The sequence below is a fragment of the Petromyzon marinus genome, unplaced genomic scaffold (assembly GCF_048934315.1).
Source record: "Petromyzon marinus isolate PM22_M1 ecotype Great Lakes invasive population unplaced genomic scaffold, UKy_Petmar_22M1.pri1.0 PM_G_Scaffold_19, whole genome shotgun sequence".
Classification (NCBI taxonomy): Eukaryota; Metazoa; Chordata; class Hyperoartia; order Petromyzontiformes; family Petromyzontidae; genus Petromyzon; species Petromyzon marinus.
The window spans coordinates 3170001-3186914 of NW_027422750.1; the positions used below are offsets into that span (position 1 = coordinate 3170001).

Consider the following 16914-nt stretch of genomic DNA (forward strand, 5'->3'; position numbering starts at 1 on the left):
TGACCGCACCCGGGCGTCGATCAGCCTCCCATTCTATCTGTACCATATGGAGATTCCCCCGGTACAGCTATTGAAGGCTTCACGAACTACGTGGTCAAAATAGATGTTAAATAATGTGTGAGCCAGAGGACATCTCTGTCGCACCCCAAGGTGTACAGGGAATGGCTCTGACTCCCGGCCACGTAGTTTTACTCGGGCCCGCTCACCATCATGAAGGTCCTTAATGATCGTGAGCAGAGGGTCAGGTACTCCAAAAGCACGAAGAACAACGCAGAGCCCAGGCCTACTGATGGTATCATAGGCCTTGACCAGGTCAATAAAGCAGAGATGTAGGTCTTGTTGGAATTCCCTACACCTCTGCTGTAGCAGACGGACAGAAAATATGGCATCTGTGCAGGACCGCCCTTTCCTGAAACCGCATTGGGGCTCCGCAAGCCTCTCCTCAGCGTGCCTGGCAAGGCGATGTTGAATAATCCTTGCCAGGACCTTTCCCGGCACACTGAGTGAGATGCCCCTGTAGTTGTTACAGTCTGTGCGGTCCCCCTTCTTAAAAAGGGGGACCACCAGGGCATCCTTCCAATCCTGCGGAACCCGTCCAGTGGTCCAGACTGTTGTTATGATGTCATATAGGGCAGTCTGTGCACAAACGCCGCCCTCCCTCAGCATTTCGCTTGGGAGATCATCTCTGCCCGCTGCCTTTCCTGGTCTCAGACTCCGGATCGCCTTCAGTACTTTCTCAACAGATGGCACCTCAGCCAGCCACTCACAGGGGGTGACTTCTTTCAATACTTGAGGCACCGCAGCCTCAGCAGGGTCATCCTCACTTTGTGCCACGATGTTTTCCTGGCTGAGGGATTTTCCCTCCCCCAGGACCTCACAGAAATGCTCAGCAAATCTGCAAACCTGTTCCTGGGGGTCGGAGATTGCGTCACCGTTTTTTCCCCTAATGATGGTAATAGGTGTGGCGCTGCAGATTACTTTTTTGATGGAGTTAAATAGAGATTTGTGATCACGGGCCACTGAGGCAGACTCCATCTCCTCAGCAACCCGTGACCACCACCCATCCTTGCAGCGCCTCACGGCTTTCCGAACCTCCGAGCGAAGGCTGCGGTAAGCCTCCTCATTCTCTGACGTGGGATTCTGTAGCCGATGACAATGGGCCTGTCGCTTTTTCTCAACCATCCTAAACACCTCCTCTGTCAGCCAGGGTCTCTGGGGAGGTCTGGACCGCGTACCCAAAGCAGCCATTGCAGCTGCATGAGTCACAGTCCTAAACCTCGCCCATTTACCCTCGACATCAGGAGGAGTCAGGGACGTTGTCAATCTCAGCCGCAAGCGATGATGAAATTCTCGCTTGCAACTTTCATCAGATAACTGAGACCAGGCCACTTTAGGTTGGAATGGGGTCCTGGGTGTACACCCTCCACCGGAGTGGAAGAATGGCAGGCGCATCTTACAGATGACTAGTCGATGGTCAGAGGGCAGATCAGCTCCACGGTAAGTCCTGGTGTCAAGGACATGGGCTCGTATCCGCTGGTCCGTCACTATGTAGTCCAGCAGATGTTCTTGCTTGGACCCGGCATGCATCCATGATGTTGTGTGGATGCGCTGATGCCGGAACAGCGTGCTGGTAATTACAAGACACAGACACACACAGATACACACATACACAGACACACACAGACACACACAAAGACACACACACAGACACACACATACACACACAGACACACACAGACACACACATACACACAGACACACAGACACACACAGACACACACAGACACACAGACACACACAGACACACACAGAGACACACATACACACACAGACAGACACACACAGACACACACACACATACACACATACACACAGAGACAACAACAACAACCGCCATTCGCCACTAAGTGGCGGTGACGTCACCGCGACGCTTGTGCCAGGCTATGTGCACCCTGAGGCCACGTGAAGTGTCGAACGCCCGCTGGCAGGAGGTCACGGGGCAGACCCAGGTGCCACGGGTCGACTGACTGAGATGACTGGCTGATGCACCACCTGTGCCCCCTACTGTGCCAACCTGCTGTGCTTTAGCCACCCGGCGCTCCGCTCGCTGTTGTGAGCGTCGCTCCTCCGCCCTCCGTTGTTGTTGGAGGGCGACTGCCTCCAACTGCCCAGTAGCATCCTTCACGAGCCTCCTCCACAGAGGCCGATCTTGACACCGCTGGTACCAGTCATCGGCAAGTCCACTCAGCTCCACGTCCTCCTGTACCACATCACTCCATCTCTTCTCTAGCCCGTGCCGCGCCCGCTTAGCCCCCTCTATCCGGCCGAACAAAAGCTGTTTCGGCATGCGGTGGCTGGGCATGCGGGCTACATGACCCAGCCATCGCAGCCTTCCTCGCCGGAGGAGCTCACCGATGGGACCTTGCCCAGATCTTTCAAGGATTTGTGAGCTCCTCACACAATCCAGTCTGGTTAAACCCAGGATGGATCGTAGGCAGGCCAGCCTAAATGTTTCTAACCGGCGAAGATGTTCCATTAGGGGGGGTCCACGTTTCGCAAGCGTAGAGAAGGGAGGGAATGACCGTGGCCGAGAAGACCTGAAGCTTAGTGCGGAGCGACAGACCAGGTAGCTTCCACACAGAGTTACGCAACCGATGAAAAGATTGTCGCTCGACTGATTCGGAGTGAGACCTCTGCTGTTAAACTGGAGCCAGTCATAAGCACACTGCCCAGGTATGGGAAACTCTCCACTCTCTCCACAACTGCCCCATCACCGATTGGGAGTTGTGGGGGTGGAGTGTCCGATGGTACAAAATACCCAGGCAGGTGCTTAGTTTTGGTGGGGCTGATGGTAAGGCCCCACCTCTTAGTGGTAAGCTCCAGTCTCAGCAGCAGCGTCTCCAACTCCTCCTCTGAATGAGCAGCTATTACCAAATCATCAGCATACATAACGTGGTTGAGCAAGAGGGAGCCATCCCTTGACCGCACCCGGGCGTCGATCAGCCTCCCATTCTATCTGTACCATATGGAGATTCCCCCGGTACAGCTATTGAAGGCTTCACGAACTACGTGGTCAAAATAGATGTTAAATAATGTGTGAGCCAGAGGACATCTCTGTCGCACCCCAAGGTGTACAGGGAATGGCTCTGACTCCCGGCCACGTAGTTTTACTCGGGCCCGCTCACCATCATGAAGGTCCTTAATGATCGTGAGCAGAGGGTCAGGTACTCCAAAAGCACGAAGAACAACGCAGAGCCCAGGCCTACTGATGGTATCATAGGCCTTGACCAGGTCAATAAAGCAGAGATGTAGGTCTTGTTGGAATTCCCTACACCTCTGCTGTAGCAGACGGACAGAAAATATGGCATCTGTGCAGGACCGCCCTTTCCTGAAACCGCATTGGGGCTCCGCAAGCCTCTCCTCAGCGTGCCTGGCAAGGCGATGTTGAATAATCCTTGCCAGGACCTTTCCCGGCACACTGAGTGAGATGCCCCTGTAGTTGTTACAGTCTGTGCGGTCCCCCTTCTTAAAAAGGGGGACCACCAGGGCATCCTTCCAATCCTGCGGAACCCGTCCAGTGGTCCAGACTGTTGTTATGATGTCATATAGGGCAGTCTGTGCACAAACGCCGCCCTCCCTCAGCATTTCGCTTGGGAGATCATCTCTGCCCGCTGCCTTTCCTGGTCTCAGACTCCGGATCGCCTTCAGTACTTTCTCAACAGATGGCACCTCAGCCAGCCACTCACAGGGGGTGACTTCTTTCAATACTTGAGGCACCGCAGCCTCAGCAGGGTCATCCTCACTTTGTGCCACGATGTTTTCCTGGCTGAGGGATTTTCCCTCCCCCAGGACCTCACAGAAATGCTCAGCAAATCTGCAAACCTGTTCCTGGGGGTCGGAGATTGCATCACCGTTTTTTCCCCTAATGATGGTAATAGGTGTGGCGCTGCAGATTACTTTTTTGATGGAGTTAAATAGAGATTTGTGATCACGGGCCACTGAGGCAGACTCCATCTCCTCAGCAACCCGTGACCACCACCCATCCTTGCAGCGCCTCACGGCTTTCCGAACCTCCGAGCGAAGGCTGCGGTAAGCCTCCTCATTCTCTGACGTGGGATTCTGTAGCCGATGACAATGGGCCTGTCGCTTTTTCTCCACCATCCTAAACACCTCCTCTGTCAGCCAGGGTCTCTGGGGAGGTCTGGACCGCGTACCCAAAGCAGCCATTGCAGCTGCATGAGTCACAGTCCTAAACCTCGCCCATTTACCCTCGACATCAGGAGGAGTCAGGGACGTTGTCAATCTCAGCCGCAAGCGATGATGAAATTCTCGCTTGCAACTTTCATCAGATAACTGAGACCAGGCCACTTTAGGTTGGAATGGGGTCCTGGGTGTACACCCTCCACCGGAGTGGAAGAATGGCAGGCGCATCTTACAGATGACTAGTCGATGGTCAGAGGGCAGATCAGCTCCACGGTAAGTCCTGGTGTCAAGGACATGGGCTCGTATCCGCTGGTCCGTCACTATGTAGTCCAGCAGATGTTCTTGCTTGGACCCGGCATGCATCCATGATGTTGTGTGGATGCGCTGATGCCGGAACAGCGTGCTGGTAATTACAAGACACAGACACACACAGATACACACATACACAGACACACACAGACACACACAAAGACACACACACAGACACACACATACACACACAGACACACACAGACACACACATACACACAGACACACAGACACACACAGACACACACAGACACACAGACACACACAGACACACACAGAGACACACATACACACACAGACAGACACACACAGACACACACACACATACACACATACACACAGAGACAACAACAACAACCGCCATTCGCCACTAAGTGGCGGTGACGTCACCACGACGCTTGTGCCAGGCTATGTGCACCCTGAGGCCACGTGAAGTGTCGAACGCCCGCTGGCAGGAGGTCACGGGGCAGACCCAGGTGCCACGGGTCGACTGACTGAGATGACTGGCTGATGCACCACCTGTGCCCCCTACTGTGCCAACCTGCTGTGCTTTAGCCACCCGGCGCTCCGCTCGCTGTTGTGAGCGTCGCTCCTCCGCCCTCCGTTGTTGTTGGAGGGCGACTGCCTCCAACTGCCCAGTAGCATCCTTCATGAGCCTCCTCCACAGAGGCCGATCTTGACACCGCTGGTACCAGTCATCGGCAAGTCCACTCAGCTCCACGTCCTCCTGTACCACATCACTCCATCTCTTCTCTAGCCCGTGCCGCGCCCGCTTAGCCCCCTCTATCCGGCCGAACAAAAGCTGTTTCGGCATGCGGTGGCTGGGCATGCGGGCTACATGACCCAGCCATCGCAGCCTTCCTCGCCGGAGGAGCTCACCGATGGGACCTTGCCCAGATCTTTCAAGGATTTGTGAGCTCCTCACACAATCCAGTCTGGTTAAACCCAGGATGGATCGTAGGCAGGCCAGCCTAAATGTTTCTAACCGGCGAAGATGTTCCATTAGGGGGGGTCCACGTTTCGCAAGCGTAGAGAAGGGAGGGAATGACCGTGGCCGAGAAGACCTGAAGCTTAGTGCGGAGCGACAGACCAGGTAGCTTCCACACAGAGTTACGCAACCGATGAAAAGATTGTCGCTCGACTGATTCGGAGTGAGACCTCTGCTGTTAAACTGGAGCCAGTCATAAGCACACTGCCCAGGTATGGGAAACTCTCCACTCTCTCCACAACTGCCCCATCACCGATTGGGAGTTGTGGGGGTGGAGTGTCCGATGGTACAAAATACCCAGGCAGGTGCTTAGTTTTGGTGGGGCTGATGGTAAGGCCCCACCTCTTAGTGGTAAGCTCCAGTCTCAGCAGCAGCGTCTCCAACTCCTCCTCTGAATGAGCAGCTATTACCAAATCATCAGCATACATAACGTGGTTGAGCAAGAGGGAGCCATCCCTTGACCGCACCCGGGCGTCGATCAGCCTCCCATTCTATCTGTACCATATGGAGATTCCCCCGGTACAGCTATTGAAGGCTTCACGAACTACGTGGTCAAAATAGATGTTAAATAATGTGTGAGCCAGAGGACATCTCTGTCGCACCCCAAGGTGTACAGGGAATGGCTCTGACTCCCGGCCACGTAGTTTTACTCGGGCCCGCTCACCATCATGAAGGTCCTTAATGATCGTGAGCAGAGGGTCAGGTACTCCAAAAGCACGAAGAACAACGCAGAGCCCAGGCCTACTGATGGTATCATAGGCCTTGACCAGGTCAATAAAGCAGAGATGTAGGTCTTGTTGGAATTCCCTACACCTCTGCTGTAGCAGACGGACAGAAAATATGGCATCTGTGCAGGACCGCCCTTTCCTGAAACCGCATTGGGGCTCCGCAAGCCTCTCCTCAGCGTGCCTGGCAAGGCGATGTTGAATAATCCTTGCCAGGACCTTTCCCGGCACACTGAGTGAGATGCCCCTGTAGTTGTTACAGTCTGTGCGGTCCCCCTTCTTAAAAAGGGGGACCACCAGGGCATCCTTCCAATCCTGCGGAACCCGTCCAGTGGTCCAGACTGTTGTTATGATGTCATATAGGGCAGTCTGTGCACAAACGCCGCCCTCCCTCAGCATTTCGCTTGGGAGATCATCTCTGCCCGCTGCCTTTCCTGGTCTCAGACTCCGGATCGCCTTCAGTACTTTCTCAACAGATGGCACCTCAGCCAGCCACTCACAGGGGGTGACTTCTTTCAATACTTGAGGCACCGCAGCCTCAGCAGGGTCATCCTCACTTTGTGCCACGATGTTTTCCTGGCTGAGGGATTTTCCCTCCCCCAGGACCTCACAGAAATGCTCAGCAAATCTGCAAACCTGTTCCTGGGGGTCGGAGATTGCGTCACCGTTTTTTCCCCTAATGATGGTAATAGGTGTGGCGCTGCAGATTACTTTTTTGATGGAGTTAAATAGAGATTTGTGATCACGGGCCACTGAGGCAGACTCCATCTCCTCAGCAACCCGTGACCACCACCCATCCTTGCAGCGCCTCACGGCTTTCCGAACCTCCGAGCGAAGGCTGCGGTAAGCCTCCTCATTCTCTGACGTGGGATTCTGTAGCCGATGACAATGGGCCTGTCGCTTTTTCTCAACCATCCTGAACACCTCCTCTGTCAGCCAGGGTCTCTGGGGAGGTCTGGACCGCGTACCCAAAGCAGCCATTGCAGCTGCATGAGTCACAGTCCTAAACCTCGCCCATTTACCCTCGACATCAGGAGGAGTCAGGGACGTTGTCAATCTCAGCCGCAAGCGATGATGAAATTCTCGCTTGCAACTTTCATCAGATAACTGAGACCAGGCCACTTTAGGTTGGAATGGGGTCCTGGGTGTACACCCTCCACCGGAGTGGAAGAATGGCAGGCGCATCTTACAGATGACTAGTCGATGGTCAGAGGGCAGATCAGCTCCACGGTAAGTCCTGGTGTCAAGGACATGGGCTCGTATCCGCTGGTCCGTCACTATGTAGTCCAGCAGATGTTCTTGCTTGGACCCGGCATGCATCCATGATGTTGTGTGGATGCGCTGATGCCGGAACAGCGTGCTGGTAATTACAAGACACAGACACACACAGATACACACAGACACAGACACACAGATATACACAGACACACACACACAGATATACACAGACACACACACAGACAGATACACACAGACACACACACACAGATACACACATACACAGACACACACAGATATATACCGACACACACACACAGATACACACAGACACACAGATATACACAGACACACACAGATATACACAGACACACGCACACAGATATACACAGACACACACACAAATATACACAGACACAGACACACATATACACACAGATACACACACACAGATATACACAGACACACACAGACACACACACACAGATATACACAGACACAGACACACACAGATACACACACACACAGATACACACAGACACACATACAGATATACACAGACACACAGACACACACACAGATATACACAGACACACACACACAGATACACACAGATACACACAGACACACACACACACAGATATACACAGACTGTCTCTGTCTCTCTGTCTGCCTCTGTCTCTCTCTCTCTGTCTGTGTCTCTGTCTCTCTTTGTCTGTCTGTGTCTCTGTCTCTCTGTCTGTGTCTCTGTCTCTCTGTCTGTCTCTCTGTCTCTCTGTCTGTGTCTCTGTCTCTCCGTGTTTCTGTCTCTCTCTCTGTCTCCCCGTAACTCCCTGTATCTCCCCGTGTCTTCCCGCTCTCATAGTCAACACCACCAACACCACCACCACTCCCACCACCACCCCCACTCACCACCAACACCACCACCACTCCTACCACCACCCCCCCCACCACCACCACCCCCACCACCTCCTCCACCACCCCCACCACCACCACCCCCACCACCCCCACCACCCCCACCACCACCCCCACCACCACCTCCTCCTCCTCCGTGCGCTTGATGTTGACGCTGATGGTGATGCTGATGGTGGCGGTGGCGGCGCCGTTTCTGGCGCCCTTCCTGCTGGGCACCGCGTGGGGCATTTGGAGCGCCGCCGGCAAGCGTCCCGGTGAGCGGCGGTGGTGGTGGTGGTGGTGAGGGCGGTGGTGGTGGTGGTGGGGGTGGTGGGGGTGGTGGTGGTGGTGGGGGTGATGGTGGTGGTGGTGGTGGTGGGGGTGGTGGTGGTGGTGGGGGTGGTGGTGGTGGTGGTGGTGGCGGTCTGCCGAGATGTTGACTGCCTCGCCGGGCACGCGGGAGGTCTCGCTGCTATGGTATGGACACAACATTGCCGTTGTGTCCACAGTAGGGCTCGTTGTGTTACATGGCGTGAATATCTCAACGCTTTGTCATTAAAGCCTTCACCACCTGACACAGCCAATTAGTTACTAGTTTATAGTGTAGTGTGTAGTGTAGTGTGTTGTGTATTTGTATAGTGTAGTGTATAGTGTAGTTTATAGTGTAGTGTATAGTGTAGTGTATAGTGTAGTGTATAGTAGTGTATAGTGTAGGTATAGTAGTGTATAGTGTAGTGTATAGTGTAGTGTATAGTATAGTGTAGTGTATAGTGTAGTGTATAAGTGTAGTGTAGTGTATAGTGTAGTGTATAGTAGTGTATAGTGTAGTGTATAGTGTAGTGTATATTAGTGTATAGTGTAGTGTATAGTGTAGTGTATAGTAGTGTATAGTGTAGTGTGTGGTGTAGTGTATAGCATAGTGTAGTGTATAGTGTAGTGTATAGTGTGTGTAAAGTGTAGTGTAGTGTGTAGTGCAGTGTATAGTGTAGTGTAAAGTGTAGTGTATAGTGTAGTGTATAGTGTAGTGTATAGTGTAGTGTAAAGTGTAGTGTAGTGTGTAGTGCAGTGTATAGTGTAGTGTAAAGTGTAGTGTATGGTGTAGTGTATAGTGTAGTGTATAGTGTAGTGTATAGTAGTGTAGTGTATAGTGGTGTAAAGTGTAGTGTATAGTGTAGTGTGTAGTGCAGTGTATAGTGTAGTGTATAGTGTAGTGTATAGTAGTGTATAGTGTAGTGTTTAGTGTAGTGTATAGTGTAGTGTATAGTAGTGTATAGTGTAGTGTATAGTGTAGTGTAGTGTGTAGTGCAGTGTATAGTGTAGTGTAAAGTGTAGTGTATGGTGTAGTGTATAGTGTAGTGTATAGTGTAGTGTATAGTAGTGTAGTGTATAGTGGTGTAAAGTGTAGTGTATAGTGTAGTGTGTAGTGCAGTGTATAGTGTAGTGTATAGTGTAGTGTATAGTAGTGTATAGTGTAGTGTTTAGTGTAGTGTATAGTGTAGTGTATAGTAGTGTATAGTGTAGTGTATAGTGTAGTGTATAGCGTACTGTATAGTGTAGTGTATAGTGTAGTGTATAGTGTAGTGTATAGTGTAGTGTATAGTAGTGTATAGTGTAGTGTATAGTGTAGTGTATAGTGTAGTGTATAGTAGTGTATAGTGTAGTGTATAGTGTAGTGTATAGAGTAGTGTATAGTAGTGTATAGTGTAGTGTATAGTGTAGTGTAAAGTTGTTGTTGTTTGTAGGAGGAGGAGGCACCCAGAGCCTGGACCACGAGAAGCTGCAGAAGAGTGATGGTGTCAATGTCGTGTGCAGGTAACCATCACCATCACCACCATCACCACCATCACCACCATCACCACCATCACCACCACCATCACCACCACCATCATCACCACCACCACCACCATCACCACCATCACCACCACCATCACCACCATCACCACCATCACCACCACCACCATCACCACCACCACCATCACCACCACCACCATCACCACCACCAGCATCACCACCATCACCACCACCATCACCACCATCACCACCATCACCTCCACCATCACCACCAGCACCACCACCACCATCACCACCATCACCACCACCATCACCACCACCATCACCACTATCACCATCACCACCACCATCACCACTTCAACCATCACCACCACAATCACCACTATCATCACCACCACCATCACCACCACCATCACCACCATCACCACCACCATCACCACCATCACCACTACCACCATCACCACCATCACCACCATCACCACCACTACCACCAGCACCACCATCACCACCACCACCATCACCACCATCACCACCATCACCATCACCACCATCATCACCACCACCATCACCATCACCACCATCACCACCATCACCACCACCATCACCACCACCATCACCACCACCACCAGGTATGTAGAAGGGATCAACGATGAATCGATCTGAAATCGAAATCGCAATTTGAACAATGCGATGAGCAAATCGCAAAGGCTGTGATTCTGTGCGTGTCTTTATTTATTTCACTTAACAATTGTTCTATGTTTGATTGTTCTATTTCATAATTGTTTTTTTACCCTTTTATCTGGCAACAAAAGTGACACATTTTTTACAAGGAGTCATGTTGACATTGACCACAATACCTGCGGTCGGAACGCAAACACAAAACAACAACTCGGATAATGTATTGGCACTGTCCTTGAAATTTATTGGTCCACACCCGAGACGGCTTTCTTTAGAGCCTCGTCTCACGTTGGTGTTGGACCAGAAGACGCCAAAAGGCGCATAACTCAAAGACAATGCACCATCAGAGTATGAGAGCTCGGGGTAAAGCATTTACACCATTGGAAACCTCATTTGCCAGTAACAAAATATGATGATTGGTTTTTTACCCTTTTTACATTATCAGAGTTGTTTTGTGTTTGCGTTCCGACCGCAGGTATTGTGGTCAATGTAAACATGACTACTTGTAAAAAAGGTGTCAGTTTTGTTGCCAGATAAAAGGGTAAAAAAACAATCATCGTATTTTGTTACTGGCAAATGAGGTTTCCAATGATGTTCTATTTCAAATAGAACATTTTAATAAATACACGCTGGAAGCAATTCAAGTTCTCATTCTTGCATTAGAATATATCCAGAGCAGCTAATATTGTGGTGGTATCACGTGGCAATGACTCCATCACGTGTTTTACATCGATTACACAGTGAATATTGAATCGGAGCTTGACTCAATGTATTTTTATCGCAAATCAAATCGCAATCGATCTGTCAGAGAAATGTCACTTGGATATCTTCCCCAAGTGGCTGAGCCCCAGTACGGAGTCTGACTCCTCGCTCACTGTCCTCACTTCTTACAGTGACTTGGACAGCAGCCTGCTGGCCGGGGGTCGCCTTGACGACAACTACGACGGTGATGGTGGTGATGGTGGTGGTGGTTATGGTGGTGATGGTGGTGGTGGTGATGGTGGTGATGGTGGTTATGGTGGTGATGGTGGTGGTGGTGATGGTGGTGATGGTGGTGGTGATGGTGGTGGTGATGGTGGTGGTGGTGGTGATGGTGGTGATGGTGGTGGTGATGGTGGTGGTGGTGATGTTGGTGATGGTGGTGATGGTGGTGGTGATGGTGGTGGTGATGGTGGTGGTTATGGTGGTGATGGTGGTGGTGATGGTGGTGATGGTGGTGGTGATGGTGGTGGTGATGGTGGTGGTAGTGATGGTGGTGGTAGTGATGGTGGTGGTGGTGATGGTGATGGTGGTGATGGTGGTGGTGATGGTGGTGATGGTGGTGATGGTGGTGGTGATGGTGGTGGTGGTGGTGATGGTGGTGGTGATGGTGGTGATGGTAGTGGTGGTGATGGTGATGGTGGTGATGTTGGTGATGGTGGTGATGGTGGTGGTGATGGTGGTGGTGATGGTGGTGGTGGTGGTGATGGTGGTGGTGATGGTGGTGGTGATGGTGGTGGTGGTGGTGATGGTGGTGATGGTGGTGGTGATGGTGGTGGTGGTGATGGTGGTCGTGGTGATGGTGGTGGTGGTGGTGATAGTGATGGTGGTGGTGGTGATGGTGATGGTGGTGATGGTGGTGGTGATGTTGGTGATGGTGGTGATGGTAATGGTGGTGATGGTGGTGGTGGTGGTGATGGTGATGGTGGTGGCGATGATGATGATGGTGATGGTGGTGATGGTGGTGATGGTGGTGGTAGTGATGGTGGTGGTAGTGATGGTGGTGGTGGTGGTGATGGTGATGGTGGTGATGGTGGTGGTGATGGTGGTGATGGTGGTGATGGTGGTGGTGATGGTGGTGGTGGTGGTGATGGTGGTGGTGATGGTGGTGATGGTAGTGGTGGTGATGGTGATGGTGGTGATGTTGGTGATGGTGGTGATGGTGGTGGTGATGGTGGTGGTGATGGTGGTGGTGGTGGTGATGGTGGTGGTGATGGTGGTGGTGATGGTGGTGGTGGTGGTGATGGTGGTGATGGTGGTGGTGATGGTGGTGGTGGTGATGGTGGTCGTGGTGATGGTGGTGGTGGTGGTGATAGTGATGGTGGTGGTGGTGGTGATGGTGGTGATGGTGGTGGTGATGGTGGTGATGGTGGTGATGGTGATGGTGGTGATGGTGATGGTGGTGATGGTGGTGGTGGTGATGGTGATGGTGGTGGCGATGATGATGATGGTGATGGTGGTGATGGTGGTGATGGTGGTGGCGACGATGGTGATGGTGGTGATGATGGTGGTGGTGGCGACGATGCTGATGGTGGTCGCGATGGTGATGATGGTGGTGGCGACGATGGTGATGGTGGCGACGATGATGGCGATGGTGATGGTGGCAAGTATGATGATAATGGTGAAGATGATGATGGTGGTGATGGTGGCAAGGATGATGATGGCGACGATAGTGATGGTGGCGACGATGGTGATGATGGTGAGGATGGTGGTGATGGTGGCGACGACGATGACGATGGTGATGGTGGAAAGGATGATGATGATGGTGGTGGCGATGGTAGTGATGATGATGGTGGTGGCGGTAGTGATGATGGTGGTGATGGTGGCAAGGATGCACCGTGGGGATGATGGAGCAGCACGTGGAGTTGGAGGAGGTGGAGGAGGTCTCAGTGGAGGAGGTGGAGGAGGTCTCAGTGGAGGAGGTGGTGGAGGTCTCAGTGGAGGAGGTGGAGGAGGTCTCAGTGGAGGAGGAGGTGGAGGAGGTCTCAGTGGAGGTGGTGGAGGAGGTCTCAGTGGAGGTGGAGGAGGTCTCAGTGGAGGAGTTGGAGTAGGTCTAAGTGGAGGTGGAGGGGGTCTCAGTGGAGGTGGAGGAGGTCTCAGTGGAGGAGGTGGAGGAGGTCTAAGTGGAGGAGTTGGAGGAGGTCTCAGTGGAGGAGGTCTCAGTGGAGGTGGAGGAGGTCTCAGTGGAGGAGGTGGAGGAGGTCTCAGTGGAGGTGGAGGAGGTCTCAGTGGAGGAGGTGGAGGAGGTCTCAGTGGAGGTGGAGGAGGTGGTCTCAGTGGAGGAGTAGGTGGAGGAGGTCTCAGTGGAGGAGGAGGTGGAGGAGGAGGAGGAGGAGGTAGAGGTGGAGGTGTAGGAGGAGGTGTAAGAAGTGTAGGAGGAGGAGTAATAATAAGAGGAGTAGGTGGAGTCTGTTGGGGACAGCCCCTGGTTGATGTTTCTCTCTCTGCTCCCTCAGTCTCACACCGCTCCCTCAGTCTCACACCGCTGGCGAGGCCTCAGGCTTCGTGTGTGTGCAGCGCGTGCAAGGCCGCCGCTGCCGCAGCCACCACCGTCCTGTTGTTGATGTTATTGTTGATGTTATTGTAGGGGCATAGCACCGTGTTGATGTTGTTGTTGATGTTATTGTTGTTATTGTAGGGGCATAGCACTGTGTTGATGTTATTGTTGATGTTATTGTTGATGTTATTGTTGTTGATGTTATTGTTGTTGATGTTATTGTAGGGGCACAGCGCCGCCTGCTGATGGAAGAGGGTAACTTCGGTGCATCACGTGGTGCACCACGTGAGACATCACGTGGTGCACCACGTGATGTCTGGAATCCTCCGTCGTGGCTGTTCAAGTTCGTCATCGTCGTCATTGTCATCGTCGTCATTATCATCGTCGTCATTGTCATCGTCATCATCGTCGTCATTGTCATCATCGTCGTCATTATCGTCGTCGTCATCGTCGTCATCATCGTCGTCATCGTCGTCGTCATCATCATCGTCGTCGTCATCGTCGTCATCATCATCGTCGTCATCATCATCATCGTCGTCATCATCATCGTCATCATCGTCGTCGTCTTCACCACCCCGGGGTGCCGCTAGTGAGACGGCGCTGGCGACTGCTCTTACTGAGCAACAGACGGTGCCACTACTTGTGGTGAGGGTCAAAGTGCGTCCGCCCACGTAGGGCGGCGGTGTTCACGTTGTTGTTGTTGCTCTACGTCACTACAACTTGTTGTTGTTGCTCTACGTCACTACAACTTGTTGTTGTTGCTCTACGTCACTACAACTTGTTGTTGTTGTTGCTCTACGTCACTACAACTTGTTGTTGTTGTTGCTGAATAAAGAAGCCCCTACAAGTATTGCCGACTCCCCAACTGCGTCACTACAACTTGTTGTTGACTTAAAGCTTTCGCGAGTGCAGGAATTCATATTCTTTGGGGGACTTTCTATAAAGTCACGTGGGATATGTTCAGAAATAATCAAATAAACAAAGAAAACTACGACGTCTCGATCGCAATGCAGGCGACCGTCATCAGGAGGGGAAGAAGTGGGGCAATCGCTAAAGGCAAAGAAGAAGAAGAAGCTGTTTTAAAGGATTAAAACGGGCGCAGCTCCAGCGTCCTGGATCACAAGCGGAGATGTTCACGTGAACTGGGAGAATCGACAGAAGGGTGGAGAAATTAACAACTTGCGGTGATGTTCACGTGAACTGGGAGAATCGAGAGAAGGGTGGACGCATGAGCCGTGGAGAAATTAACAACTTGCGGTGATGTTCACGTGAACTGGGAGAATCGAGAGAAGGGTGGACGCACGAGCCGTGGAGAAATTAACAACTTGCGGTGATGTTCACGTGAACTGGGAGAATCGAGAGAAGGGTGGATGCACGAGCCGTGGAGAAATTAACAACTTGCGGTGGGCCCAATGCACAGGGCGACACCGCGGGAACTGGAATTGATGGTCCCATCTTTAGTAAAATAAAACGAACATTGGGAGGTGACAGGATGGACACATCACAGCCAGTTACGACAAACTGGTCCATGACGTCCTTCCAATGATTGCTGAGTCTGTACCCATCCTCTCGGTTCAAATTGTGTCTGTGGATGGCCTCAATAACGAATCTTTGCTGATAGCCAGTGGGCTTACAAAGTAACGCCGTCTTAGAGAAATCTATTTCGCGTGAGCCAACCGCATTAAAACAATGATCAGCCACGGCCGAGGTGTTGATCCTTCCGTGTTTCAAATCCGCCTTCTGCTCATGAACACGGCCCGAGAAGTGTCGCTTAAATTTAGATTTAAAGCTTTCGTGACTGCAGTAATTCAATTCTTAGCTCTTTCGGTAAAGTCACGTTGAAGGGAAACAATAAAATAATAAAATATATATAAAACAATAAAAATTCTCACGACGTTTTGACCAGTTCACGTGGTTGTTTGTGTTATGGTCGAAACGTCGTGAGAATTTTTATTGTTTTATATATTTTATTATTTTATTGTTTCCCTTCAACGTGACTTTAGCGAAAGAGCTAAGAATAAGTGTCGCTTAGTTTCCCCAATGTAACTGCTGCCGCAGACACAGCTTGTGTTTGTAGACGCCGGGGTATTGCACGTCAGGGATCAACATCCTTCGCAGATGGGATTAGCTCACGGATTTTACGCACTGTTAAATCGAGCCTGGATCTTGTGTGTTTGCTCAGGATTTTTGAAGTATTTTTGATGACCCCTGCTAATGTATGACAAGGTGATGGTTTTGATTGGGTCCTCAGATGGTTCTTTCCCAACGGTTGGGGTGATAGCTTTACGGATTGTGTGGTCCGAATATCCATTCGTCTTGAGAGCTTGGTGCAAGTGTTTCAGTTTTTCAGTTTCTTTATTTTGGTATAGCCCTGTGAGCCATTCGGCTCTTGAATCGGGTGCAACCACAACAAACAAAAAAAACAAAAATACGAACAAGAAAACATCTTAAAGTGATTCATCTTCTTTGGTTCTTTCGGTAAAGTCACGTAGAATGATAATAAAATAATAAATTGATAAAATAAAATAACACAATAATATTCTCAATAATAATATTCTCAATATTATTGTGTTATTTTATTTTATCAATTTATTATTTTATTCTCATTCTACGTGGTGACTTTACCGAAAGAACCAAAGAAGATGAATCCTTGCAGTCACAAAAGCTTTAAATCGAAATAAAATCTTAAAGTGACTATGTGTGACTGTGCAAACAGAAAATCCAGGAAAAAAACAGCAAAATATTCCTGAAAAAAGCACCGTGCACCAACGCTGTGTGCAAAAAATCCCAGTGGGATGCAAGTCAAACAACAACAACCACAAGAAAACTTAGATTAAGGCCATCAGTCTAAC

The 16914-nt window shown here is 50.9% G+C and overlaps 1 protein-coding gene across 2 annotated transcripts in view; it reads left to right on the forward strand.

Moving 5' to 3' along the window:
• LOC142912119 (uncharacterized) overlaps nucleotides 1-12062 on the forward strand; it is a 26488-nt gene extending 14426 nt beyond the window's left edge. The window contains exons 8-10 of one of the 2 annotated variants that reach the window (XM_076060436.1): nucleotides 8309-8612; nucleotides 10080-10149; nucleotides 11700-12062. In XM_076060436.1, coding sequence (XP_075916551.1) covers nucleotides 8309-8612; nucleotides 10080-10128 — 353 coding nt within the window. In that variant the 3' untranslated portion in view covers nucleotides 10129-10149; nucleotides 11700-12062. The remainder of the gene's footprint in view (nucleotides 1-8308; nucleotides 8613-10079; nucleotides 10150-11699) is intronic. The other variant, XM_076060437.1, reaches the window with a different exon arrangement.
• The last annotated feature ends 4852 nt before the right edge of the window (nucleotides 12063-16914 follow it).